The sequence below is a fragment of the Maylandia zebra genome, linkage group LG16 (genome assembly GCF_041146795.1).
Source record: "Maylandia zebra isolate NMK-2024a linkage group LG16, Mzebra_GT3a, whole genome shotgun sequence".
Lineage (NCBI taxonomy): Eukaryota > Metazoa > Chordata > Actinopteri > Cichliformes > Cichlidae > Maylandia > Maylandia zebra.
The window spans coordinates 20,046,785-20,073,184 of NC_135182.1; the positions used below are offsets into that span (position 1 = coordinate 20,046,785).

The 26,400-nt window shown below is 39.9% G+C and overlaps 3 protein-coding genes across 6 annotated transcripts in view; 1 reads left to right on the forward strand and 2 right to left on the reverse strand.

Moving 5' to 3' along the window:
- agps (alkylglycerone phosphate synthase) overlaps nucleotides 1-9,475 on the reverse strand; it is a 31,340-nt gene extending 21,865 nt beyond the window's left edge. Inside the window, exons 1-5 of the mRNA XM_014409032.3 lie at nucleotides 9,271-9,475; nucleotides 6,757-7,029; nucleotides 1,525-1,614; nucleotides 283-373; nucleotides 75-195 (exon numbers count right to left, since the gene is read on the reverse strand). Coding sequence (XP_014264518.2) covers nucleotides 75-195; nucleotides 283-373; nucleotides 1,525-1,614; nucleotides 6,757-7,022 — 568 coding nt within the window. The 5' untranslated portion in view covers nucleotides 7,023-7,029; nucleotides 9,271-9,475. The remainder of the gene's footprint in view (nucleotides 1-74; nucleotides 196-282; nucleotides 374-1,524; nucleotides 1,615-6,756; nucleotides 7,030-9,270) is intronic.
- Nucleotides 9,476-11,514: 2,039 nt separating this feature from the next.
- Nucleotides 11,515-18,190, forward strand: nfe2l2a (nfe2 like bZIP transcription factor 2a). Its single transcript, XM_004557772.5, has 5 exons — nucleotides 11,515-11,709; nucleotides 14,698-14,943; nucleotides 15,224-15,313; nucleotides 15,412-15,603; nucleotides 16,587-18,190. Exons 1-5 carry the CDS (start codon nucleotides 11,674-11,676, stop codon nucleotides 17,805-17,807), a joined length of 1,785 nt encoding a protein of 594 aa, XP_004557829.2. The 5' UTR covers nucleotides 11,515-11,673; the 3' UTR covers nucleotides 17,808-18,190.
- A 652-nt stretch (nucleotides 18,191-18,842) lies between these two features.
- hnrnpa3 (heterogeneous nuclear ribonucleoprotein A3) lies at nucleotides 18,843-25,773 on the reverse strand. Of its 4 annotated transcripts, XR_013093516.1 has the most exons (12): nucleotides 25,598-25,771; nucleotides 24,078-24,200; nucleotides 23,818-23,964; nucleotides 23,509-23,719; nucleotides 23,326-23,415; nucleotides 23,147-23,218; nucleotides 22,455-22,502; nucleotides 22,079-22,216; nucleotides 21,845-21,961; nucleotides 21,698-21,765; nucleotides 20,168-20,237; nucleotides 18,843-19,024 (listed from the first exon to the last, which is right to left on the reverse strand). XR_013093516.1 is itself a non-coding variant. In XM_076874990.1 (11 exons), exons 1-10 carry the CDS (start codon nucleotides 25,601-25,603, stop codon nucleotides 21,713-21,715), a joined length of 1,005 nt encoding a protein of 334 aa, XP_076731105.1. In that variant the 5' UTR covers nucleotides 25,604-25,771; the 3' UTR covers nucleotides 18,843-20,237; nucleotides 21,698-21,712. The 4 variants fall into 4 exon arrangements, 3 of the variants coding, with proteins under 3 accessions (XP_076731105.1, XP_076731106.1, XP_004557828.1); XM_076874990.1 differs by having other exon boundaries at nucleotides 18,843-20,237; XM_076874991.1 differs by lacking the exons at nucleotides 18,843-19,024; nucleotides 20,168-20,237 and adding an exon at nucleotides 20,897-21,595 and having other exon boundaries at nucleotides 22,091-22,216; nucleotides 25,598-25,773.
- Between the last annotated feature and the right edge of the window lie 627 nt (nucleotides 25,774-26,400).

Genomic DNA, 26,400 nt, shown 5'->3' on the forward strand with positions numbered 1-26,400 from the left:
TTCATAACAAATGAAAAAAATGTTGCAAATTAAATTACAATTCACAGACATTAAAAGACTTTTTTCTGCCTTACCATGAGAGCGAAAAACCCGGTCTTCAGCGTCATGAGAGAAGGGAATGCCTGTGGACTTTAGCTCCTTCAAGAAGGCCTCGTTTAGAGTGGGAGGCTGGACAGCACTGCTATTCAGAATTGGCTTAAACAAAACAAACCACAGCGGTTATGGCTTCTGCACAATGCCATTCATCGAAGTCGCAACAAATAAACAGGAGCTGTTACTCACTGCTGCTGGAGTTTTGTGCTGCAGATTGGCACCGAACGTGCTTTCCATCCACTCTCTGAGGCCGGGGATGATCATACCGCTCAGCCTATACCTGGATTGTGTAAAAGAGGAAAGAAAGTTTGAATTACCAATTAAAAATAATCAACCGAGTCTCATGTATTAGCTTCAATGCAGCAGAAGTGAAACTCTGAAACTGAAAATATCTCCATGCTTGACTGGGCAAATTCATTTGGAGAACCAGACCTGTGGCTAATAAGAATACAGTATGAGATCTGAGTCCAGTGAGGTTATTAGACAAGCAGAGCAGCAGTGACAGTGCTGTTATTGCTTTTCCTTTACCATCACTTTCATAATTGTGCTGGTGTCACAGATTGGGCCCATCCGGGGACTATGGTGTACCTTTGTAAAATATATGCAGTATTTAAGTGAGGAAAAAAAAAACCCTCATGCAGCAAGCGAGCCAAGGAGGACGTCACCCTTGCTTCAGCTGATATACAACACCCAGATAGCTTTTTTTGTTGGTAGGGCATGGAAAGCCCTGAGGGCTTTATGGTAAGTGCTTACACAGGAGGAAACAATTTGCTTGATAATACGTGCTCGTACATACTGTGCCAGTTCTCTGTTTTGATTGTCTCACAAGCACAGCTACCTCTCCCAGAGCTGTCTGTGATGATTACGGAAACAAGACCCACCTACACCTTTGCTCTTGTCGTGGCAGGCATGGATAAAGGATATGCAGAGGAACTGAGTAACAGTTGTTTCTGGGAATCTGCAGCAATTAAAAGTACGTTTTTTCTTACACCTACATTTGCATTTACCATCAGACACATGACTGCCAGCATAATATTCATCTTGTATTTTTAAGAAATTGGTGAGTTGTTTCTGCTAATGGGCACCTGAGTGCTGAAAATCACAACCAGTGACCTTCTCAGATGACAATAAACAGTTTAAATGCCAACCACTAGGTGGCAGTAGCACCACATTGTTGTGAGCACACAGCAAGCACAGAGACAGCGACTGATTTTCAAAGGCTGGGTTCAAGTAGTGGGCTGTAAAAAAAAAAAAAAAAAAAAAAAAGATCAATGCAAAGCTGCAGCCTCAAGTTACACAAACAGAATGAATGCTAAAGCTCAACACAGTGGCTAACACTAGATTAGAGGGAGTGGATGAGACCAAGTAATGACCACCAACAGATAAGAATAAGCTTTACCTAAGAGTGCTGGCTGCTTTCTCATACTTTACCTTTTTCCAGTAAATTCTGCTTGGCCTTTCTTGTTGTACAGGAATTTTGAATCGCTGTATCCCCAGCCATTCCATTTCATAATCTCCTGTCTGTGAAAAAAATGAATTTAGGTACAAGTTAGGACTTGGGCAGATTATCACTCAAAATTACAATAGAACATGTGGGGATTATTCCAGGGTGTGGTGCCCTGGTTAATTTGCCATCCCAGTCCCTCTGGGCTGGATACTGGCTCAGCATCCTTCCTGACAATCTCATGATGTTATCTGAAAAGCCAGACATATAGAATATCCCTTAATCTTATTAAGCCATTCCCAGCTTTTCCATTAACCTGAGGTGGCTATGAAGTGGCAAATTTACAAAATGGGAGGCTGCAGACAGGCACACCCAAATGCTTTGCCCACAGGTTAGCAAACACATGGCTCTTTTAGTATTGCAAAGGCAACACATTCAAACAACTTGTCCATCCACAGAAGAAGTGAGCATACAGTCCTTGAGCTCCATTTAATACATTAGATATTTTACATTTATGGCACCAATCAGACATTTTTCAACGGCTACTTTTAACACTCCTCAGCTTTTTAGGATTAGACTTAAATGTGTGTGCTGAACTTCCAGGCTACACTTAACAAAAATGGCACGTAGACACCAACTACGCTTTGTGTTTTCCACTGTACAAACAGGAACCAAGTTGGGAACTAGCCAACAGATACTACGTGGCTGTGCTTGCTTTGCAAAGATGTAAATTTCAACAACTGTCACTATTCTGTTACTGTTCTGAGATATCAAAATACAAATGCTGGCTTTACCGCCTTATGACTGTACTGTACAATGCTAGTGTGCTGTACTTCTTAAAGAAAGACAGCTGTACAACCATGTACAGATCAATAATCACGGGTCACTTGGGATGGCATGCTACTGTTGGCATAAAAGCCATTATTAAGATTAACACATGCCAAAATGGGGTTTTCTCTAAATTACGAGCAGGAGTGACACACTAAGTCATACTTTATTGAATCCTCACCACCACTGATGGAGTGTAATAGCTGCTGTACATGCGAAATAAAACTGTCTCCATAGCTGGGCATTGTGTTTGGCAGTAAGCCAGTAAGTACAGACTACTAACTTTCATAGGGGCGACCTTGGCTCATGGGATTGGGAAGCTCATCTGTAACCGGAAGGTCGCCGGTTCGATCCCCCTGCTCTCTCTGTCCTGGTCGTTGTGTCCTTGGGCAACACACTCTACCCTACCGCCTACTGGTGTTGACCAGAGGGGCCGATGGCGCGATATGGCAGCCTCGCTTCTGTCAGTCTGCCCCAGGGCAGCTGTGGCTACAAAGTGTGTGAATATGAGAGTGAATGAATAGTGGGTGTCTAGAAAAACGCTATATAAATGCAATCCATTCTTATTATCATTATTATTAAAGTACAGGTACCAAAAAACAGAAACTCTCTTTCCGGCTATTAAGGATTCCTAAATTGTGGGGCAGGGTTGCTTGGGTGGACATAGTCTGTGTGCACCCCAACTCTGTCTCCACACAACATCTGTTACATTCCTGTCCATCCTGGAAGCTGTACTTCTAAAAGTTTCTTCTTTTATCCTCCCTTAAAGATTTTTTCCAAGTGTTTCTTTCTAATCAAAACCTGGTCTAAAGATAGATGACGCCATTTGTTGTACAGATAGAGAAGCAAATCCGTGCAAACATTTCTGATCCATAAAAAGTAAAGTTGCCTTAAAATGATGCAATCTAGTTAATGTGATGGTCGTAGTGAATGAGGCATGCTTTGACTGAAAAATGCCTTCCACAAGTAAAAGCTGTTTGCTCAGCCCGTTTCCTGCATGACTTTTGCTCTTCGTACTACTTTCTAGTACCTAGCAAACAAAGCCCAAAGGCGTGACAGAAATCTACTTCACTCTCACGGAAAGATTACTATATGTGTGATGACACAACATCTTGTCAACTGCCGCTTTAGGAGAACACACAACCTGTACATCAAGATTCTTGCTTAAACATGCTTTTTAAAACAGAAGCTAAAATGCTTCCCATCACACACAAAGCCCCGAATGAACAGGATATAATCACATCTTTCAATGAATCTTACATTTCGTTTTTAATAAAACTTACAATTATGATTGGATCAGGTGACCCTAACAACCCCACCAGTTATGCTGGTATGTGCTCAGGCTGCTGGATTCCTGCCGTGAGGCATTAGGTACCTTTCCCTACTCTCCTCTTTCGCTTTCATTTTCCATTCATTTATAGGTTACTATTAGATGCCATCAACATTACTGTGCAAAAAGTCTTGAGTTGCCAATTATTTCTTTATATTTAGCATCCAAAGAGCAAGACCTTTGTATTTTTAACTGATTTTAAGCAATAGTTCTTCAGACTTCTAAAAGTCTTTTAAAGTCTTTTTCTTTGGGTATTGGCTGTTTTTCACTCATTTTCAGCCCAGTTCTTGAACCTGAGCATATTCAGAGGAATTTTTTTCTGTTTGTTAATCCACTTAACATTGGGGGAGGGAGGAAAAAAATGATACTGCAGGTAATTGCTTAACCCGATTCAAAGACTGACTCAATCTTGTGGCAACATTTAGAGCAGGTTTTACTGTTGGTATGCCTGACAATCTTATTTTGTAACAAAAGAAAGTGAGATAACGTTATCTTACACGATAAAACTGACCTATGAATCATTTAAGGATAAAAGGCTGCCTAATCAACTAAGTTAACAATCAATTTTGAAATTCTATTATTAAAAACTTTTAATAATAAAAAATAAGCATACTAATAATAACAACTTGTATTTATATAGGTCCTTAAAAAACTTACCAAAAAACTTAGTAGCAGCCTCTCACAGAAACACATAATTATTTAAAAATTTAAATTGTATTTTTTGCAGCAACACAGTGATTCCCAACCAGCTATTACACAAAAACTTGGCACCTAACCTTAAAAAGTAAACTGGAGGAAAAAGTCGAGGACAAAAAAAGATATCTTTACCAGATAAACAGTATAAAAAAGTGATGTCCTTGAGAAACTGGGGGAAAAAAATCCAGAAAGGACCTAGCAAAGGACCTGAGAGATGTACCTGGCCCTTCAGTTCATCCATCTATTGTTCACTGAAGCCTCATTTGAAAGGGTCTCAGTGGAAGTGTGGCTGTCAAGAAGCCATTCTTAAAGAAGGGAAAGTGTGAAAAAAAAAGACTGAGGTATGCCAAAATACACCAGAACTGGGCTGAAAATCAAGGGCTACAGGTCTCAGTGAGTGATGGTTACAAATGTGAGGTTTTTGGTTTAAATTGTTATCAATAGTACAGAGAAGGTCGGGAGAGGTGTATAACAATATACAGCTATCTGTAAAGCATGGTTAAGATTCTGTCATGTTTGGAACTACATTTAAGCCAGTGGTGTTGTCAAAACTGTGATCTACCAAGAAATACCATCTGGAAAGCATCTGATTGACAACAACTTTATTTTTCAGCATGACAATCATTCTAAACACACTGCCAAAGCAGTAAAAGCACACCTTATATATCTGGATAGAACAAATACACAATGCAAAACTATCAGGCATGGATTGGGCCCCCCAGAGCACAACATTACTGAAGCGTTGTGGGAACAACTTGATAGAAAATAGATGATGGCTGAACAAAAGGTAGCCATCATCAAAAAAAACCAAACAAAAAGGTCTAAATTTCCTTCAAGAAGCCTGAAGAACTATTCCCAAAGACTACTAAAAGAAATTACAAGAAGTGCTAAATAAGAGAGGTTAAGGTCTGTTGAAGAATAAAGGTGGTCATACCAAATATTGATTTTCAAGCTGTTAGAAATGTACAAACTGTTTTTGACTTATATACTGTATTTGCATGTATGTTTGTACATGTCTCGATAAATTCCTTTACCAATTTCATATTTGCCTAGCAAAATATAGCAAAAAGGGGTGATGCAAAACATTTTCAAATACCATATCCGCCACAGTTTGTACTTCATCATCTTTAAGCACCTCTGGCTCTGGAACTGTATGTTTCCAGTCTATGGGGACTAACCAACCTTCCAAGTGTTTCTTGTATTACGTGTTTGGCATCTCGCTTTGGTTTCCTCTCACCACAAGGAAATTCTTTCCCTAGTCTTACCAAGTAATTGCTGATAAGAGAGTCCCTGCGGCTTCCATTTGTAATGCTGTAGTGTCTTTAAATTACAAGATAAGCTGCCTCACTCTAAATGAGACACTAACAGGACTGAATGAAAGAAGTGTAGTTATACCACTGAAACAGAAATTCTCTAACACCATATAACTAGTTTAGTCTCACATTGTCAATTGATTCTTTGAATTATAAGTTTGGCAGATAGCTAGTGGCTGTGTAACTGTTTTTGCTTTGCATTTCCTCAACTATCAAACTATCACAAGTATAGCAGACAGGGGTATAAGACATAATATTTAGCCGCATTATCACTGTGTCATACTGGCCTGAAAGGGGCACGCATTACAAGGCCAGATGCACATACTTTTGCCGATTGTGTTAGCTGTTGTTATCTGCCACAGACACTAGATGTCAGTGCTCTGGTGGGGGTTCCTCAAAAGGCACTAGGTTGCTAATAGGTTGAAAGTCAGACCACCACTTGTCCTGACCAATCAGAGAAACGGAAGAGACAGAAGTTTCTCTGTCTCCTCTGACTGTTGTTACACTTTAGCTACAGGCTGCTTTACTATTTTACCCAAGATGTCTTCTCACAAGAGACAAAATTTTGGTGAACCTGCTAACGGGTCAACTCCAAAAAAAAGGAGAACCGCTTATCAACCCCACTAAATCGGACAGCTCAGTAACAGTTAATGAATATCAAATCGGATTAATCAAACACTAAGGACTTCACTGAAAGGAAACATAGTTACATAACAAATAAAAGAATGTACTTCGAGAGTGGATTAAAGTTACAGCTGGCAAACTTTAAGAAAGTCGACTTCTTCCTCCTACACTTAGCCGCACCCACCCCTTAGCAAATGAATGGCTGCTCTGTAGCCTAGAAACGTTAGCTATGAAGCTAACCAAACTCCGCTTCAGCTACGTTTCTAACAGACATCTATGTCTAGTGGGGAGACAGCAACCAGCCTACCGCTGCACGCCACCCAAATGTCTCATGTTTAGCTGGTAATGCACTTAAGTTTGACTTAAGAAGTAGCCAAAACCACAGCGGATAAGCCCCCCTCGTCCACCGCTCCATCACAGCCTCGTACCTCCTCCTCGGCACAGTCCTCCGCTCGCTGGAGACATCTAGCTTGTCTCCCTGGGCTTTGCACTCCGCGGCTAGGATGCCCGAGTTACCCTCCACCGGTCTCTGTAAATGTCCGGCAATTACACTCAGTCTTTGCTGTGCAATGCGTTGCCTGTCAGAGCTATCGCTGCCGCTGCTGTTGGACGCCATGCTGCTTCCGTGTTTGTACAGGAGGGAGCAGATCCGCGAGCTCCTGTCAGAGGTCAGAGCAGGGAAAGTGTGGCACATTCAATGCCTGTAGGAAATAACAAACCCCACACGCGAGTGTTAAATGTAAAAATTAGGATTTTAAAGCATACAATACAAAATAAATGTTGTTATTTTGGGTAAATTAATTTGTTATTAGACACAGGGCTAGTTTATGCATGAAAACGGTAAGTCGATTAAGAAAAGCATAGGTCAGCGCATTCTTTAAGGTTATTTTGAAGTTATTTAAACATGGACTGGTTCTAGCTTCCCAAGTATAAGCATTTTGCGTTTTTATAGATTTTAATAACACGTTTAGCTTTTGGAACTTGGATTAAGGATTTTCCACATCTTAGGACCCAAGAAAAGAAAACTGTTCACGATTCTAGGCGATAAGCATTGCACTTGTGCCTAACAATCTCCATAAGGTTCATACTATAAATAAATGAATAAAACATTTGATTTATTTATTTTATCCATCAACCTTTAAACGAACCGTTGACATCAATGCAAAGCTCCCACCTCATTCTGAAAGGAGTTACCGAGAAGTGTTTGAATGCACCATTTAACTCGTTTCCCAGCATGCATTGCAACATTAGCGTAGACTGTAAAGGGCTGGTTCCATATGTTACACTTACTGCTGAGGCATCTTTTATATGGCTGAGTATACAGTTTGTGGCTGAGATAGTAAATGCAATTAGTTAATTATATAAAACAACTGTAACCCTTCTGTTTGGAATATTAAAGAGTTTATCGGGTTTATGAAGAAGCACTTATACCCTACATTAAACACCATTTTCAAACAAATGCATGAAAGTGAACAGTGGAAACATGCAATTCAGCAAACCTGTAAGTTAAGTATCAGAATTTTTTAATTGTCTTAGTTTTAGCCAGGTATATGTAAGACGAATCCAAATCTAAAGATTTAAACTAATCCTAGAACATCTGTACATCTGTAATGATTTCCCTTTACTGTGGCTGCATCATCACCTGTCTCATGTGTGCACTTTTTTTTGATGTGGTTGTAAAAACAGAGTAACTTGAAACAGTCAACGCTGTTTACCTTTCTGCTTCACCTCCACTCGATCACCTGACCAGCGTGACTAGCGCTTCCATATGGTCCACATGGCTGCTTTTAAACTAATGATTTGACACGAAACGAATACACCACAAGCAACATTATTGTGAAGTACATATCAATTAGGATTAAAGTACTGAAGGAAAGAGACTGTAAAAAAATCTTAAAATAGAAACTTTATTTTACACAACATTTGCCAACAGAAACAATAAGACGTTCTATAAACTAAAATGTCCAGATGTTTGAGGTTTTATTTCCAAAAGGTTAAAGTATTAGCTTCCAAAACAAAGTTCTGTAATGCACTGACTGCGGGCAGTTAGAGTCTAAGTGTATCACAGAACTTTATTTGGAAAGCCACAGTGCCACCTCATAGGTTTGTCCTTGTGTGGAACCTTATCCTCCTCATAACTGGGTGCTCCTTCAACCTGCAGCAAGGCACAAAAGCAAGGGAAAACAGGACAGCCATGTTGTATTATCTTTTTTATTTTCACTATACTGACTGCACTGAAAAATATATAACAGAAAACAGCTCAAAATAGCAGAGCTAAGATCTAAATGCGTTAAGGACGGGCCTAAAGAAAGGCGAGCTGTTTGGTGGTTCCTCCCTAGAGCCACACAGGTATATAGCAGGCCAGGTGGTGTCTTTTTACACGCTGTTAGCAATACAGAAATGATTAAAGACCTAAATAATATTTGGGTGTGTGCAAAAGTTGATCCTGCAGTGCAACCTCCTCAGAAATGGTTCTTGAGTGTATTTACTTACCTCTTTAGTCTTGCCCATCTGGTTGCTTGCAAAGGTTACATTTTGCATCTACGCTGGCTGGCATATTTTAAGTTTTACACTGTTGCTGATACCTTTTTGAAAGGATTACTCCACTTCAAGTACCACCGGGTATAAATGAGTCTACCTGTTGAGCTTTAACAACTTTCTGAATTAAACAGTCTCTTGAGAATAACCCATTTACTAAAGAGTGATATGATAGCAATGAGGGAAGTTCAGAAGGCCAGCTGAGCTCCAGGAGTATTGAGTTCTATCAGTTTGAATGTAGTTGGAAACTTGGCACTTCATCAGCAACCAAATGACAGCAACTTCAGAAGTGCAGAAATAACGTTCAAAATCAACACTGCAACGTGCCAACCGGAATCTTAACGATTATTTCTTTAAGAAGTACGATTTTAAAGGCAAAGTGAGCTTTGCAAGTCATACTGTACCTGATATAGGTAGACACAAGGGACCAGCTGCAATCCAACACGAGGGGAAAACAGTCTAGATCATAAAATGCAAAAGATGAAAGCGGGCTGAGGACTTTGCACGCCACGGATAGATTCACATTGCAAACGCCTGTTTTCACTGCAGTTGATGTCCATCGGCGAACTTGCAGCGCTCTAATCGTAAGGTGGCCGCCGCCGCTTTTACCTTTTCTTCCCCCAGTGCTGTGCAGTTCACTATATGCAGCTGGAAGAATGTCGACGTGGAGCTGCCAAACGTGAACGCGTATTCAGGAGCGCGCACGAGAGGCAAAAATAGGCTTTTTTAGTGTAATTTCACGTAGTGGCACAGCGAGCTGCACTTTAGTGCGAGACTCTTCACAGATGGGTGCTACAACCAGGAACAAGTCTGTCTTATTACGCGGGCATATCTGAAAAGCCACTTAATGGCACCTCGGTTTCGAATTCTTACTAACGCCGAGGTTTCAGAATGATTCAAATGTGATTAAGAATGAGGGTTTTTCTTTGGGTTATCTTCCTCTTAATGTTCTTAAATAGGCGAATCTTAGATCGACTGCTACAACGTTTATTGCATACCTGTGCTCTCCACCAGTGTGGATTGAAGATTTACATCCTTTAGCCTACTTAGGAAGTGGGAAAGTAATAATAAATCATAACCCACATTCCAATTTTTGGAAAGGTCCGAGGAATTACCAATAACATTTAGCTGAATGAAAAGTAGTGCTTATGGAGAATGTCCTCTTTCATACTCTTAACTTGTTAATGGATATGCTTTACTGTTAAAATAGCATTTTAATGTTCTAGTTTGTCAAGGTGGATCAATGTTTGATGTTGTTATTAATGTTAATTATTAATGTTAATAATCTACAGCACATGTGGTGAAAGAAATCATTAGACTGTACCTTAATAAAAAGCAGCTATAAAACACAGCTAGAGTGATCCAATATCCTTATGCTTTAGAATATTATATTATTACTACTATTGATTAACTAGTTTCTATCTATCTATCTATCTATCTATCTATCTATCTATCTATCTATCTATCTATCTATCTATCTATCTATCTATCTATCTATCTATCTATCTATTGAATAAGTATTAAATAGCATAAAATGCATTAAAATTATTGCACTATATTCTATACATTTACTAACCATATGATAAGTGCCCCATAAATGGAGTAAAAAACTGCATATTTACTTACAAAATGTACTGAAATGTGCAGTATTTCGGTAAGCTTAGCAAATTTTGCCTAAACAATAAAACTATTAACATAACCTAAACAATTTTTCTACACCCTACACACTACAGTACCTTCATATATGTACCAGTTTCGAAGAATAGCCTTTTGTGCATTATAATGGTTAAAACTTTAATATATTTTTTCTACACTACGTAATACAAACATATATGTTGATAATGGAAAGGAATTACAGATCTGCAAATCTTTGAGATTCCTCACTTACACGTTTTAGATCATTACTTCAGTTTTGTTTAATTTTATGAGAAATAGTGTAACAGGGAATAATTTAGCTTGTAGCACATTTAGTTAACCCACTGTAATGATTCATTACTTGACAGATGAAGATTTTCCAAATATAGCACCCAGTGAATTATGGCAGAGTCTGACTCCCACACCCCAACCTCCTCCCAAAAGATGTTAGTAACAGTTCCACCCATTTGAACTAGTATCTCTTATGCACCTACCTCCCCTCCAAAAACAAACAAGCCAATAAACAAACAAAAACATATAAACTAACAGGAATCATTCTGCATTGGGACTTTTACCACATATAGGTGGGTGTTCTGTTTCTCTCTTTATGATTTTGTGATGGTCTACCCAGCTGCACAAGGAACATCAGGGCCCCAGGGTCTCCAGCTCCACGCTGGTCACGGTCACCAGCAGGGGGAGGTATGCACCAAACAAAGTCTGGTCACATCAGTGACGAAGTTAAAATACAAGGTACACATTTCTTTTATGAGCTGGCATACATAAAGCTGTCTATAAACGAACGATATAACATGTTGCAAATTACGTAATGGTTAATGTATTATAAAATGTTTAACTTACACATAAATATGTTGTGTAATTTTTTTGCGTGGCAACTATTGTGTTAAATGTACTCCATGCGCACGCACACACAGTCCTTATCTCCAGCCCTCATAGGCCGCTGCGAGGGGGACGATCCCGGTGGGGAGGGCCATCATTTCCGTAATGCTCATTAGGTTTGGAGGAAGCAGCACTTCTAGCCGCTCAGCTCCCGTGACGGACTATATCGCCTCCAGACCGCTCGCCATTTTTATATCCAATATAAGGAATAACTCACAAATTTTTCAATCATACGGAGTTTTTTTTCCCTCAAAACCTCACGACAGAGCTCCATAATGATGGAAATGGAGGTGATGCATTCCGGTCAACAGGTAAATAGAGTATTTCTCTCTAGAAAAGAGTAGACAAACTATCTGACATTGACTGTCAACTTCCTTTTTAATGCGGGCTATTAGAGAGATAGACTTTATGTAAACTTTTATTTATCAGTTAAATTACAGCTAAATTACAGTACTAGTGTATTTACGCCGGTGTTACAGACGTTATAGCTTTAAAAGTGTGAGGTAGACTACGCCGACAGGCTGTCTTAGAGTTAGACATGTTAACTGTCTTTCAGTTCTGCAAGTCATCCACTTGTGACGCTTTTCCTGGACAGGAAAAAATCCCCATTAACAGAACAGGTTCAGATATTAGTGTTGTGATCGATTGCCCGAATAAAATAACAGGTTATTTTATCCTGGCAAGTTAGACAAACAGAACCTGGACTGTGTTGAAGCATTTGTCGTAACTGTGTCATCATCTCCCCCTGCCCACCCCGCCCTCCTCCTGCTCAAAGCATGTGATCCCATATCTGATAGCTTTTATAACCACCATGAATGATTTCTTTTACTGCTGCTTATGTCTTTGCTGTGTGTTTTACAGAGTTAATAAAAAAGGACCAAATATTACTAGACCTGTTCTTATACACTGAATGAAAATATTGAACTTGGTTGAAGTTTATTTTTTCTTGTGACATGGCCTCGCATCTTTAGTGTTTCGCTAAGCTTGTCATAGGTGAGGGTCAGTGGAAGTACAGTTGACTGATGAGGGCCCAAAGGGCTGTGCAGCTGTGTTTCATCATCCACAGTTGAGATTGGATGTCCACTGAATGGTGTTGAAAAAAGGTATGTTACAACAGCAGGTTCGGGTGCCTCTTTCGGGGCCTTGTGTTTAACTGTAGATAAGTAAATGAACAACCAACACTAAAGGCTTGTTAAGTTTAATATGTATCTCTGGTAACTGTCATTCTGAAGGCTCTGTGTGTAAAAGCTTTTTTGACTGGTTTTTGTGTGGCATCAAGGTGCAGGAAGTAGTTTTCTCAGCCTTTCCCCCCCCTTGTTCTGGTGCCGGTCCATGTCTTGTGGCAGTTGATTGTGACACCATTACTTAAGCACACCCATATTCACAGAGCCCAGTTGCCATTAATACAGAATGTGCTGTTTATAAAGCTGCATTATAACAACAGGCTAATTTAACAACCACACTGAAATCACTGACTGACAACAGTCAGTTTTTTGGCCTTGCGGTGGTTGTTTTTTCTAAAGGACTGGCGTGACTTGTCTGATGAGCTTATTAGGTGTGACCAACAGACAAGTGTTTTTTCTTTCTTTCTTTCTTTCTTCCTTCCTTTTCTTCTTTTTATTGTTGTTTGTTAGAAAACATCAGCAACCTCAAGAAGTGAGTTTAGACATCCCACACAGACATTTTAAGGGACTTCCTCATTCCTGTACAAACCATAATGTCTAGTTGTGTGCTCACCTTCCAACCAGCGAGCAGCCTTAGTAATGTGTAATCCTTCAGTGGTCATAGCTCTGATGCAACACAGAGGCAAAGAGGGTTAGTGGATTCTTTTTTTTTTTTTCTTCAGCACCACAACTGTAGTCAGGAAAATGGTGTCAACAATGGCTTAAAGTATTTATAGGTGCTCATATGCCATTATTATTAGTTTGCGGAGGCTTGTGACTCATCCTGTTTTTATTAAAAAAGAAAATTGAAGAAAACATTATCTGACAGGGTTTTTCTAAACAGTCCCACATCCTCCTTATTGTACATTGTTCTGCTTTGTTCTTTATTCTCCCTGAGTTCCCTTTTGGTGTCCTCTAGGCTCTCTCTCTTTTTTTGTATTATAAACCCAAGCTCATAAGTAATGTTTACACCCAAATCTGAGGCACAAACAAGTCACATGCTCATTTTTTATTTTTTTTTGTGTAAACCAGTATTGTGGGTTTATGTAACATCCTTGGGCCTTGTGAAACACTTTCCTTCTGTAAATAAATTCTGCTAAAAGCCCAGAGAAGGGGCCAGCATAATTTATCTTTAGACATCCTTGTTTAAAAAGGCAAATAACAATCGGCAAGTTAGGGGAAATCTACAGGAAATGGTACTAAAATGTCATCGCATGCTCTGCCTAATGTGTAAATATATGTAGGACAAGACTATTATTGTGCTAAGATAATTTAGTAGTACTTGTAATAGTTGACTTAAATACCTAGTGAGGGTGAAATTGAGGAAATAAGCATTTTAATTTCACTCAGTATGACATTATGACCTCATAGTGTGATTAGGTACAAAGGTACATTGTAACACAAACCCTTCTGAGACCTTACGCTGTAGCGTAAGGTCTCAGAAGGGTTTGCCGTAACCTGCCGTAACGCCTTTGCCGTAACCTGAGCACCTTCAAAGAACTGTAGCTATAGGTTGGCATCAATGTAGCTGTTGCCAAATAGGCAAATGTAAATGCAACACTATTATACATTTACCGCATAATCATAATTGACGAATTACAGTGCCAATTCTACTTTGTTTATATGTTTATATGTTCTTCGCTCATATGTTCTTCACCAACCATAATACTGTATACTATGGCCACATTTTCTAAATGGTGTAATATGATTTAACTTCTAAACTAGTTTGGAACCATCCTTTAAATCTGAACTTTAAGTACTCGCTAAAAAACGATCCCTGGCTGTGTGGGAGTCTGAATACGCCAAACAAATTCACACTTCTGCGTAACTGGATAAGCAGTGACTACTTCCCTTCACTGGAAAAAGTATCAAATGAGGATATGTGTCTTTTGCTGGTGTGTGGTGACAACAGAGGAAGGAGAGAAATGCGTTCATTATTCATGCAGTTTCTGTCCCTTGACATTAGTGCCTGTGTTGTTGTCGGTGATCAGATACTGAGGGACAGGGTGTGGCAGGTGCAACAGTCACGCTTCGCAGCAGGGACGTTCTGTTTGGCTGCGATGCTCAGAACACTCCTATGCAGGACAGCATGGCTGCTTGCAAACTCTGTTAACCGATCTGCGGCTGTCTTTCTAGGACATGGACCTGATTGACATACTGTGGAAGCAAGACATTGATCTTGGTGCCAGGCGTGAAGTGTTTGACTACAACCACCGTCAGAAAGAGCATGAGCTCCAGAGGCAGCGGGAGCTGGAGGAGGAGAAGAAGCTGCATTTGCTCCGGGAGCAGGAGAAGGCCCTGCTGGCACAGCTACAGCTAGATGAGGAGACGGGAGAATACATACCTCGAGCCCCGCTGCAGCCTGCCGTCACACCTCTAGAGGTAGGTACACAGGTACATACACGCTCCATCATTACTCATGTCAAAGGTACACCCCTCCCACCTCATTTTATAGGCTCTGGCTGTGTTGTAGCTAGGTTACCACCTCATCCTGTGTAAATGCAGCAGCGCAGGTTGGACTTCAGTTTTGCATCAGTGCTCTGCAGGGACCTGAGCGCTATAAATACACAATCATGTGCTGCTGTTAAAACATGGTGTGCCAAAAAGCTGGTAGATGCTAGATGGTAAAAAGTAACACGAGGTATTTTAACTTCTGTTGCAGAATGCCAGTTTCACAGAAACAAGTGACGCCATGTCATTCGATGAATGTTTGCAGCTACTGGCAGAGACGTTTCCTGTAGAAGAAACTGAGGTAAGAACATTGATCAGAAATTAACAGAAATGAACCGCGTGATTGTTGGGCATCGTTTTTAGCTGTATAAAAACTGTCATATCTGTTTTGTCTCCTAGAACACTTCAGTTTGTCTGGACACACCTGCTGTCTCAGCAGCCATCAGCAGCAACATGATGATGTCCCCCGAACAACCAGCTCCATCACCTGCCACCCTCTCCCCAGGACAGCTGCCACCACCAGCACCACAGGGAATGCCCCCAGATTTGGAGGAGGCCTGGATGGAGATTCTGTCCCTCCCCGAGCTGCAGGTATGACACAGAGATTCTACGAACTCAGCGACATGGCATTTCGTGTGGTGGAACAAATACAAAAAGAAAAAAAATGGATAAATGGCAGGAGCTTGACATTAGAAGACAAACAGTTGTTGTTTGCTTTAGGAATCCAGTGCACACTGCTAATTCCACTCCGACTAAATTTCATCATCTAGACATTTTACAGCATTAGAAGCATGGTTGCTCAGGGGTTATATAATTCATGTGATTAATAGCCACTAACATTTTTGCGCAGAGCCAAAAGATAGCTTGCTCAGATCAGGTGTGTCTTCAAATCTTTGCTTAGTAGCAGAAAGGTGAAGTCATTTTCATTAGCTGCTTTATCAGCTCTGTTTCAAGGCACCTCATATTTGCATTAGCTGGTGGGTGGAGCATTGCACCATTAGTTGCCTCGACCTTTGACTGAGTGAACTGGGCTGCGGTTGTAACCACAAAATAGAATTGGCAGGACTAATCTAGTTAGTTGGTGATGATACTAAAAGTGTAGACATGAAAGCTGAGTGGAATTGTGCTCAAACTTGTAAAAGCTGCTTCATGAAGATAAGATATTCTGTTTACAGCAGTAGGAAGTTCTGACATTTCAACAACTGGATAGTTTTGTTAATCACAGTAGGCAATCTTGTGCTAAAACCAGCTCTACCGGCATTCAGTGGAGCACAGGGAGCTGCAACAACTGAACAGCTCAATGGTTCAGACTTTGTTAGCTGAAACCCTGTTTAGTGATGATAACAGATTAAGAAGGAGAATTTAATAGAGTAAAATTATACTTATAAAACATACTAATCTTAGGTTTCAATATTTCAACAATGAAACCACTTAATAACAGTCATTCAGTTTTGAATGTGTGATAAGTCTTTTTTTGTAGGCTTTTTAATATCCTACCACATAAATGTTGAGATTTTTTTAAGCCGTACTTAAAATGAGTGCATTTATTTTAAAATTGTAATTTTTTTTTGTAGGAATGCCTCAACATGCAAATGGAGGACACACTGGAGACCACAACCTATCCCCTTCAAGACAGCCCTGAAATACAGAATCCAAACTACTCTTTTTACCCCATGACAGATGAGAAAGCAAACAGTTTAAATGTCGATCCCACAGAGTTTATGAACACATTTGACAGCTCCGTTCCCAGCATGGCTCCAGCTGATGGCCTCAGCCCGATAAAAGTAAAAACCTCTCAATTAAATGGCAATTTAGGCGCAGAAAGTTTCTGTAACATATTTTATCAGAACACTATATTGGAAGAGAGCAGTGGTCAGCATGAGCTCGAAGGAAACGAAAGTGCTGCCATGTCCGATGTCCCGAACGAGGCCCCCTTCACTCCCATGGATTTGTACAGCCTCTCACCCGGAGATGCCTTTGACAGAAGCAAGCAAAATCTAATAACAGAACAGCCAGACTCAGATTCGGGGATCTCTACAAATGCAAGTCCTGCAAAATCTGCATATGGAAGCGAGTCCTTTAGATGCAGCGACTCGGACATGGAGGAGATGGACCAGAACCCTGGCAGCGCAGAATCTGACTACTCTGAGATGTTTTCATTAAATTTCCAACCAGATGACGCACACGCAGCAATTTCCGTATCTATACCATCTCAGCAACCAAACGAGCACGAGAAGAATCCCAAACATAAGGTGGACCCAGGAGAAGAGAGCAGCCACAAGAACGCCCCCTTCACCAAAGATAAAGCGAAGAAACGCTCTAATGTGCGTCTCTCCAGAGACGAACAGAGAGCCAAGGCGCTAAAAATCCCCTTTACCGTTGACATGATTATCAACCTCCCCGTTGATGATTTTAATGAGATGATGTCAAAACACCAACTGAACGAGGCCCAGCTGGCCCTGGTCCGCGACATACGCCGCCGCGGAAAGAACAAGGTGGCAGCCCAGAACTGCCGTAAACGCAAGATGGAGAACATAGTGGGTTTGGAGAGTGAGCTGGACTCGCTGAAGGAAGAAAAAGAGCGCCTGCTGAGTGAGAAGAGCAAGAACATGACAGACCTGAAGGAAATGAAGTGGCAGCTCAACAACTTGTACCTGGAGGTCTTTGGCATGTTGAGAGATGAGAAGGGAAATTCCTACTCCCCATCAGAGTACTCCCTTCAGCAGTCAACGGATGGCAGCGTCTTTCTCGTTCCCCGCATTAAAAAGACTTTTAAAAGTGACGACAGACACTGATCTCCTTTGTAATATGGTACTTCATTATTATAGTATACTATACTATGCAATAACTTTGTAGTTGCTCAGCTTTAAGCGTTAATAGCTCAGCAGAACTATTGTATAGTTTTTGCTTTCTTGAATGTTCTACTATTTTTTTATATTTTACTTCTTTTGTACTCCGACACCTTCACAGATTCTTTAACCAATAGTTTGTAAATATAAGCACTGAGATTGATTAAAAAAAAGTTACTGTGTTTGTACATATATATTGTATATATATTATATTTCTGTATGCTAATGACTATTTCAATCAGTTACTTATTTTATAACTTTATCCTTATGATTTGCTCCCCTTTTTTATTCTGATTTCTGTGCTTTGAAATAAACTATTCATATAGCTACTTAGCCTCCCGCTGACTGAAAACAATATTGCGTGCTATGCTGCAGCCACAGCCCACAACAGATTGGTGCCAGATGGATATGTAGTTTTAAGATACTATTGCATAACCTACTTCATGTTCAAGACCGTTCCTGACATGAATGCTTTGCTAAAGTGCTTACAGCGCAGCAAATGAATAGAATTTTGTAAAGACACAAAGACGTCACTGGATTGAAATGCTTTCACAATCTGCTCAACTTGTATAGGAGCGAGCTTGTTTGTACAGTAACCCAAATCTTTTTATTCTATTAAAACTCCTGGTAAAATAACTCACACCCACGGCATTCTTTATGACGCGGTACAAAGGGCACAATTGTCAAGGTACAGTCGAGTATGCTCAGCGCTAAACATGAATGACAAGTCCACAATACTCCAACGGGAAAGTGCATTCAAAGGCAAAGCCTGTTGCAATCAATGTGCCCCCACGCCATGCACTTTCACACACAGACTCTCCCCTTTGGTTGTCAAGCCTGTTTTCTGCACGTGGCAAACAAAACTGGAGGGTAGAGTTTAAAAAAAAAATTCCAAGGACACACGTTAATCAAATAATAAAATGCTCTGATAACATTTACTCTGAGGAATAAAGAAACAGTTTAAGAAATAAAACACTCATATCATGAAAAATCCCTTTATTCAAACACATAAGTCAAACGTTACATATTCTGCTTAGCAGACAAAATGGTTCACTGGTGTGCCCTTAACAAATAAGTTTTTCTTTTCTTTCCTTCGTTGACTCGCTCTTTGTCTCTCCTGACATGAGGCTGGTTATTTTACATGCCTTTGCAAAGATAATATCCTGGGAGAGACAGGATAACAGTGGGCACCGTTTTTGTTTTTTATACTGAGCAGTCTAGACATAAAGTATGTGGAATCAAAACATTTGACACCTAAACTTTGTCCACCTAGTCGCAACACGACCAAAGTATCACAAACATGAATACATATAAATCAGAAATAAGTTAAAAAAATAATTAAATGTCAAGTTTATTTTTATGCATTTGATGAAAGATCATTCATCACTTCTAAAAACTACACGGTATATGTGCCGTAGGAGGACTTGTCATGATTATGGAAACTTTACAAAAAGTCCCTCAATTTGCTGGCTTACTTGGCTACTCTGAGAACTGAAACAAATGGAAGCACTTTGTAAATGGCCTGTAATGGAAAAATACTATGCTTTCATCTATTACACCAATATTTGAGTATACTCACATTTAATGCTATACGTGCCTGTGACCCCTGCTGATAGTTTTTTTTTTAAACAATTCTTTTAAAAAATTGGTTACATTTCTTTTTAAAAATGTTAGCTTTCTAGAGAGCCTCAGCCTCCAGTTTAAAGTGCTTATTTAATAAGTCACAGTTTATACTGTGTGAATTGATACTGTAATATTATAACTTGATTTTTCTGACTTTGCACCTTTTGGGATTAGGATTGTTTGATACATGATAAAACTAAAAATGGGAGCTCCTTGTGTAGTGGTTTACACATTTACTCAGTTTGATCCTGGAAGGAGATACAAATCCCTTGGAGGGTTGTGCCAAGAAGGGCATTGGGTGTAGGATTTGGTCAAATGAAATATGCAGACCTACCCTTTGAAGTAGGGGAGCAACTGAAAGTAGTTACTTATAAAACTTTCTTAACTTCCTTTCTTGGAATGGATGATAATCTTTCTGTTTCAAGTGTTCAATCACCACCACCTTTATTTGAGCTTTAAAATATACTGATGATAAGCATAAAGAGTATTTGGCTTCAAAGCGTACCGAGCAGTGGGGTGAAGGGCACATGCTGATTCTGCTCAAAGTAGACAAATACTGAAGGTCAACCTGCTTTGTTTATCTTAAAACACCCTGTGTTTTGCACCTTGTGTAATCAGCATTAGATTGAAATATGAGCAGGCTTGGACAATATTTAAAAAAAAAAAAAAAAAAAAAGTCTTACCCATCCAGAACCTTCCATGTTATCAGGTCTTTACAGATTTTCAGCAAGAAGAGAATTCCTCTTTCCACATCTGTAAATCAAGCAAAATGGTTACTCTTACCTGTTCCATCTTCTCAAGTCAGCTTTGTGAAATACTCATTCCCTTTTCTTCTTAATGTCTGAGTTCTAGTATTTGCGGGTAAAACTGCGGTATCTCTGACTCAACAGGACCTCCAGTGTGTCCTAGTCTTTCTTCACTAGCACGGGCTGCTGGAGAGTTTAGCTAGTCTTGAAAAAAAGATAGATGCTCACTATCAGGCACGACACTGCAAGCTTCCTCCATGGGCGTTGTGCTCGATGCTGCCTTCTCCCTTCTCTCTCAAACTGCTGACTGGTCCACTGTGCTGGGGCTGAAGACGTCCTGTCTGACAGTCATCTGCAAATCTTCCACACTAGTGACGCTGAAGCCCAAAATGCTGGTGCTTGTAGCTGTTATCCTACTTGCGTAAGTGGTGTCTGGGCCCTTCACTAGGACTACCCAAAACTCCCTTTATATTGACCCTGGTACAAGTACATGAATGCAACACGCATACACTATTTTCACGTCACAGAGCTCCTAAATAATACTCCACCAGATGGGAAAGTTGTGGACCAGCTGATTTGCTACACTTCAGTCACAATAAGCAAGCAACAGATATATTAATAACTCATTTCATCTTTTTCTGAACCAAAGATGCACTGAACCTCATGTTACTTTACTACACAATTTTATTCGGTCTTTTTCAACTAATCAAAATATTTGAACAATCTATAATTCGGTTTGCTGGGAACAAGAAGAGTGAGGGATTCCCTTAATTCTACTCCAGACTGCTTGTAATTGTTGACACTGGTACTACGAGGGATTTACACACTGAGCTTTACATACAAAATCAAAAAATACACTTGACACTTGCAATTGTGAAATCATAATAACTTTAGAATGAATGTATAAAGCTATCTTATCTAAGGACCTAAAATTATTATTCTATGTGACAAAAACCAGGTTAAAAGACAAAGGTTAATTGGCCAGCAGAAAACTTACCCATATAAAAAAGAAAAATAAAGATATTTAGAACTGACTTCAGATTAAAAAAAACAAAAAAAACATAGCAACCCCAAAACACTTTACTCTTTATCCCTGATACCACAGGCACAATACACACACACACTTCAGACGCACAGAAGGAAAAATTGCTCAGTAGGGAAACATCTATCACAATTAGGGTAGAGTATCATCTGCACTCATGTCTTGTATACAGTCCTTCTTCCATAAACTTCTCCGATTTAGCTGCAGTAATTTCTGACTTGTGTGTTCCTCTAATGCTTTCAGATGACTGCCTCAAAGTAACCTGCAGCTTTCCTGACAATTCCTTTGCTCACCTCCTCGCCTCTGCTGCTAAGAACTGAAGCCTGTTGAATGGATACAGGATAGAACAAATAGTTATTCTGCACTTTTTATGGGCTCACTCTGTACTGTGCTACGAGGGCGGTGTGAAGCTGAATGCAACTTACCACAACATTAAATAATTAATATCGCCGAGAGCCGTAGCCGCCGCTGCCACCACCGGAGCCGTATCCACCTGCAGTCGCAAAATTACGATGCTGTTACTCAGACTTGAAGTCTGAAGGTACTACGAGAAACTGCAGGGTGAAACTTACCGCCATAGGGTCCACCTGAGTTCCTGCCTCCAAAGCTGTTTCCCTTCATGGGCCCATAGTTTGACTGCTGACCACCATAGTTTCCAAAGTCATTGTAATTTCCACCACCTCCATATCCTGAAGATGCAGGTCAATTTTAAGGAAAGCTTTGGTTTCAACTATCTCGCACACACCTTCGCTATTCACATCCCGCGGGCAATTCAATCAAAATTCTGTAGGAAATAAAACTTTTACCTCCACCATTACCTCCATAGCCTCCGTCACAGTTGCCACCAAATCCTCCACCCTGGTTGCCATACCCAGGACCTCCACCTCCGTAGCCCCCTCGGCCACCTCCATAACCTGGTCCGCCATCATAATTTCCTCCTGGACCTATTATTTAATTAAGAAACAAAATAAAAATTAAAAATAAATGATTTTTTTTCTATAACACAGACAAACTGTTATAACATGGCACTACTGCAAAGAGTATTCTACAGACACACCAGTTGTGTAAGCATAACTTTTAAACCCATTAAAATAACCACCTTAGTGACTTTTGACCCCTAAATCAGTGCACCTGCTATAGTTTAAACTCATTAAAAGGCAAAACCTTTGAAAAACGGCTCACCATTGTCAAAATCATCCCCATATCCACCCCGTCCTCCACCATAGCCACCTAAAAAACAAGATAAAGAGATTACCAAGAAGAATCACATATTATAATGATCCCAATCAACATCACAGACCCCTCACACCCTGGACACCGACCCTGACCTGCTGCCAAATGTATAGAAGCCTGCAGACCAGGACCACCCGACACAGAAACTGTTTTTTCCCCTTGCCATCTCCCTCCCAAACAGTTGAACTGTCACAATGCTAGACACAATGCATATACTTGGCCAATAAACGCGATTCTGATTCTAAACATAGTTTTAGACTCCTATTATCTAAAACCGAATGCCTTAATTAAAAGAAATTATATTACTTCTGCTCACATAGCAAACCTTAATTTGAAACTGTCTTTTTACATGCAGTACGGTAATCTACTGAAGACTACTGATGGTAGGTTTATATTAGCATAGGCACCAGAATTTGAGAGCAAATGGTCTTTTATATTGATCAATTCATAAATACACAGTACACTTTGATATAGACATCCACACAAAGACACTCGTACTGACACATAGAACACACGTATATGCAATATTTGCAAGTACTGTGAAGTTTTGATGTTATTTCTGTGCTTCCATCCCAAATTTAAACTTCAAATTAATGTGCTTAAGGCCAGAAGTGCTTTGACTTGACATGCAAACTACCCACCTCTGCCAAAGTTGCCGCCGCCTCCAAAATTACCACCTCTGCCCATGAAATTTCCCGATCCCCCGCTCCTGCCTATTTAAAGAAAGGTATAATTTTAAAGATTTTTATGACATGAACTGCATACTGTACATGCCAAATCAGTAAGTCTAATTTTAATCTTTCTTTGATTGCATGCTTACCCCTGTTATTGGACATAGCACTCATTTCCTGTTTTGACAGAGCTTTCCTGACTTCACAATTGTGGAAGTTGATTGTGTGGAATTTCTGGGCTTCAAGGAAAATAGGAAAAACATTACATGTTTATTCACTGCTTTCTGTTTACTAACAGTTTGGCTAACTCTGAAATCTGAATGAGCCCATACCAACAATTTTGTCTACAGTATCATGGTCATCAAAAGTGACAAAGCAGAATCCTCTCTTCTTCCCTGTGGAGCGTTCCTCCATGATGTCAATGCATTCGATCTTTCCATATTTCTCAAAATACTCGCGAATGTGGTACTCCTCAGTATCTTCCTTGATGCCACCAACAAAGATCTTCTTCACTGTCAGATGGGCGCCTGGTTTATTGGAGTCCTAAAGTGGAGTGCATTAGTAAGTACACACCAAACAATAACATATCTATAGTAACTGTGCTCTGGTCTGGGATTTATTAATTTCTTCCTTTATTTTACCTCTCGGGACACAGCCCTCTTGGGCTCTACAACTCGGCCATCTACTTTATGAGGTCTTGCTTTCATGGCATCATCGACTTCCCTTACAGACGAGTATGTTACAAAGCCAAACCCTCTTGATCGTTTGCTGTTAGGATCTCTCATTACCTAGGGACAAAACAGGTTTAACAGGTACAGTTCAAGTGGTGTGCTATTACATTTACACGTTGTCACCTGTATTTGAAATCATTTTAAAACTAGCCCATGAGAAAAATACAAACCACACAATCTGTAAGGGTACCCCATTGTTCAAAATGGGCCCGTAAACTCTCCTCCGTAGTTTCAAAGCTCAGACCTCCAATGAACAGCTTTCTGAGCTGCTCAGGCTCTTTAGCGCCACGGTCCTATAAAAAAAAAAAAAGCAAACACACCACCTGGTTAAAGATGCATCACAAAACTAACTGTGAAATGACCCTACACGTAAGAAGTTGTTACTACGCTGTACTAATAACCCTAAAGTAAGACATTACACACAAGAATTGTGTTTCAGACACTTTCTCTTTCTTTCTTTTTTAAATCAGCAAAATGTCCGTCTTTGTTTAAACAACGTTGTGTCTTGGAAAAAACATACAAATTTATTACAAAAGACATCAAATATAACAATTCAGTAAAACAGAGATACATAAAAAACTATATTGATGTATGTAACGGATTAAGGAAATTTCCTATGGTTATTTTTATTATCTTAACTCATTCACTGCCAGCCATTGGCAGTGAATGAGTTAAACCCATTGACTCATTCACTGCCATTGACGGCTATAGACGTCAATGGCAGTGAATGAGTTAAGCATAAATGGCCAGATGAAATGTATGGGATTCTGCAATCAATATTTTTATATGGCAGCTTTTCACAACAGGTGGTTTCTTCGTACTCTGAGCCTGAAATTTCAACTTCAGCATTAATTAAAGTGTTTTACTGAAGGTTTCTTCAGACATCAATTATTGTTCTTGTTAATAAAATGTAATTCGTGTTTTAAACCAACACCTACAGACTAACAAATCGGTTGTGGTGGAAAATATACACAAATATATACAAATTTACCTCCACAGTGAGACTAAAAATATCATTTATAGAAAAGATAAAAACAAAAACAAAGATAAAACAATATTTGAATATTTATCAGTTATGAAATTAGGCTGTTCAGCTGTAGTGTCAGCCCTTAATACCAGACTGTGACATTAACTCTTAGGCGACACACTCAGTTAAAAAAACAACAACCCCACAACACTTAAAAAACAAAAACACACGGAATTATATTACGTGACATGCTGCATATACCATCTAACGTGTCCGTGTCCATAGTACAGTCTGGGTTAGCCTGAGCTGCATTAGCTTTAGCAGCTAGCATTAGCTCGCTTCAAGACAGACGCAGGTACTCTAGCAACACTAACAATATACACATAAACAAGCAAAACGCACTTGCTCTAATAACTACCTTTGGTTTATAAACTCCAGCGAGATTGTTTATTTATTTATTTGGGAAAGCGCCAACCCCAACACAATATACTGCTCTCCAGCTCCATAGCCGGAGAGCTGAATGTTTAGTCTTGTTGGACCACCATTAGCTTAGCTACAGTCTTAGCTAAAACGACCAGCTTTACAGTAACAGAGCAGCCACATGTTATGATGCAACACAATACGCCCTCTGAGCACTGTCGCGTAAGTGTTACAGAATAGCCACTGTCTCCATGCATGTCTCACACAACCGTAATTAATTTGCAACATTTGCCAGAACCTCACCTCCATTTTGCAGATGTCCACGGACGCAGATCTGAGCGGATCACGTGACCCAATCGGCGTGGCTGCTGATGCTAGTCGTAAGACAATCGTGAACTACAGTGGTCAAAATTTAAAACACAGCACTCCATAGCCTCCATGACTCATGAGCACAGACTGCCATATAAAGCTTCTTGTATAATATTAATTCTGATTAAAGTTATCTTAGTACACTCTGTCTTTTACTGCTCGCCTCGTTTCCTGCAACAAATCAATGTTACTTTGCGCCATCTGCTGGTTGACTTGGAGTACCAACCATCAACCCTTCCATCCATCAAGCCCTCCATAGTCAATGCTTCATGTTTGTGCTGCTGATGTTAGTCTGCAGCACAAGCAGCATTTATAACCGACATATCTCTGACCAGTGTCTACTGGACTCCCAGGTACATTTCTTTTCACACAAACCTGCCTTTGATTCATTTCAGTGAAATAACTGCTGATGCAATCTAGGCTGTAAATCGTTGCTTCAATGTCAGTAAAAAAAAAGAAATAACTCCAATGCAAGCCAAACCCTAAAAACAGGCATCTTCCAAATTTTGTGTTGCATTTGCAGCAAAATAAATAAATACATAAAAACATAAAAGGATTAGAATTCAGATTATTATCACATACAGTAAAACAAGCAAAGTAATTTCAGTAAGAGGACCAAAGTGTGATTGGGCTACTTCTTATATAGCGCTTTTTACTCTAGCTTAGCACTCAGCCCCTCCTCCCCCCACCCCGACCAGTAAACACAACAAACTTAAAACCCTACAAAGTTGTTTTTA

Coding starts and splice junctions, on each gene's coding strand:
- nfe2l2a (XM_004557772.5), top strand. CDS start 11,674: ATGATGGAAATGGAGGTGATGCATTCCGGTCAACAG. Junction 14,944..15,223: donor CTGCCGTCACACCTCTAGAG/GTAGGTACACAG, acceptor CTTCTGTTGCAG/AATGCCAGTTTCACAGAAAC. Junction 15,314..15,411: donor TTCCTGTAGAAGAAACTGAG/GTAAGAACATTG, acceptor TTTGTCTCCTAG/AACACTTCAGTTTGTCTGGA.
- hnrnpa3 (XM_076874990.1), bottom strand. Junction 22,503..23,146: donor CGGCGGCAACTTTGGCAGAG/GTGGGTAGTTTG, acceptor CTTGTTTTTTAG/GTGGCTATGGTGGAGGACGG. Junction 22,217..22,454: donor TGGGGATGATTTTGACAATG/GTGAGCCGTTTT, acceptor ATTAAATAATAG/GTCCAGGAGGAAATTATGAT.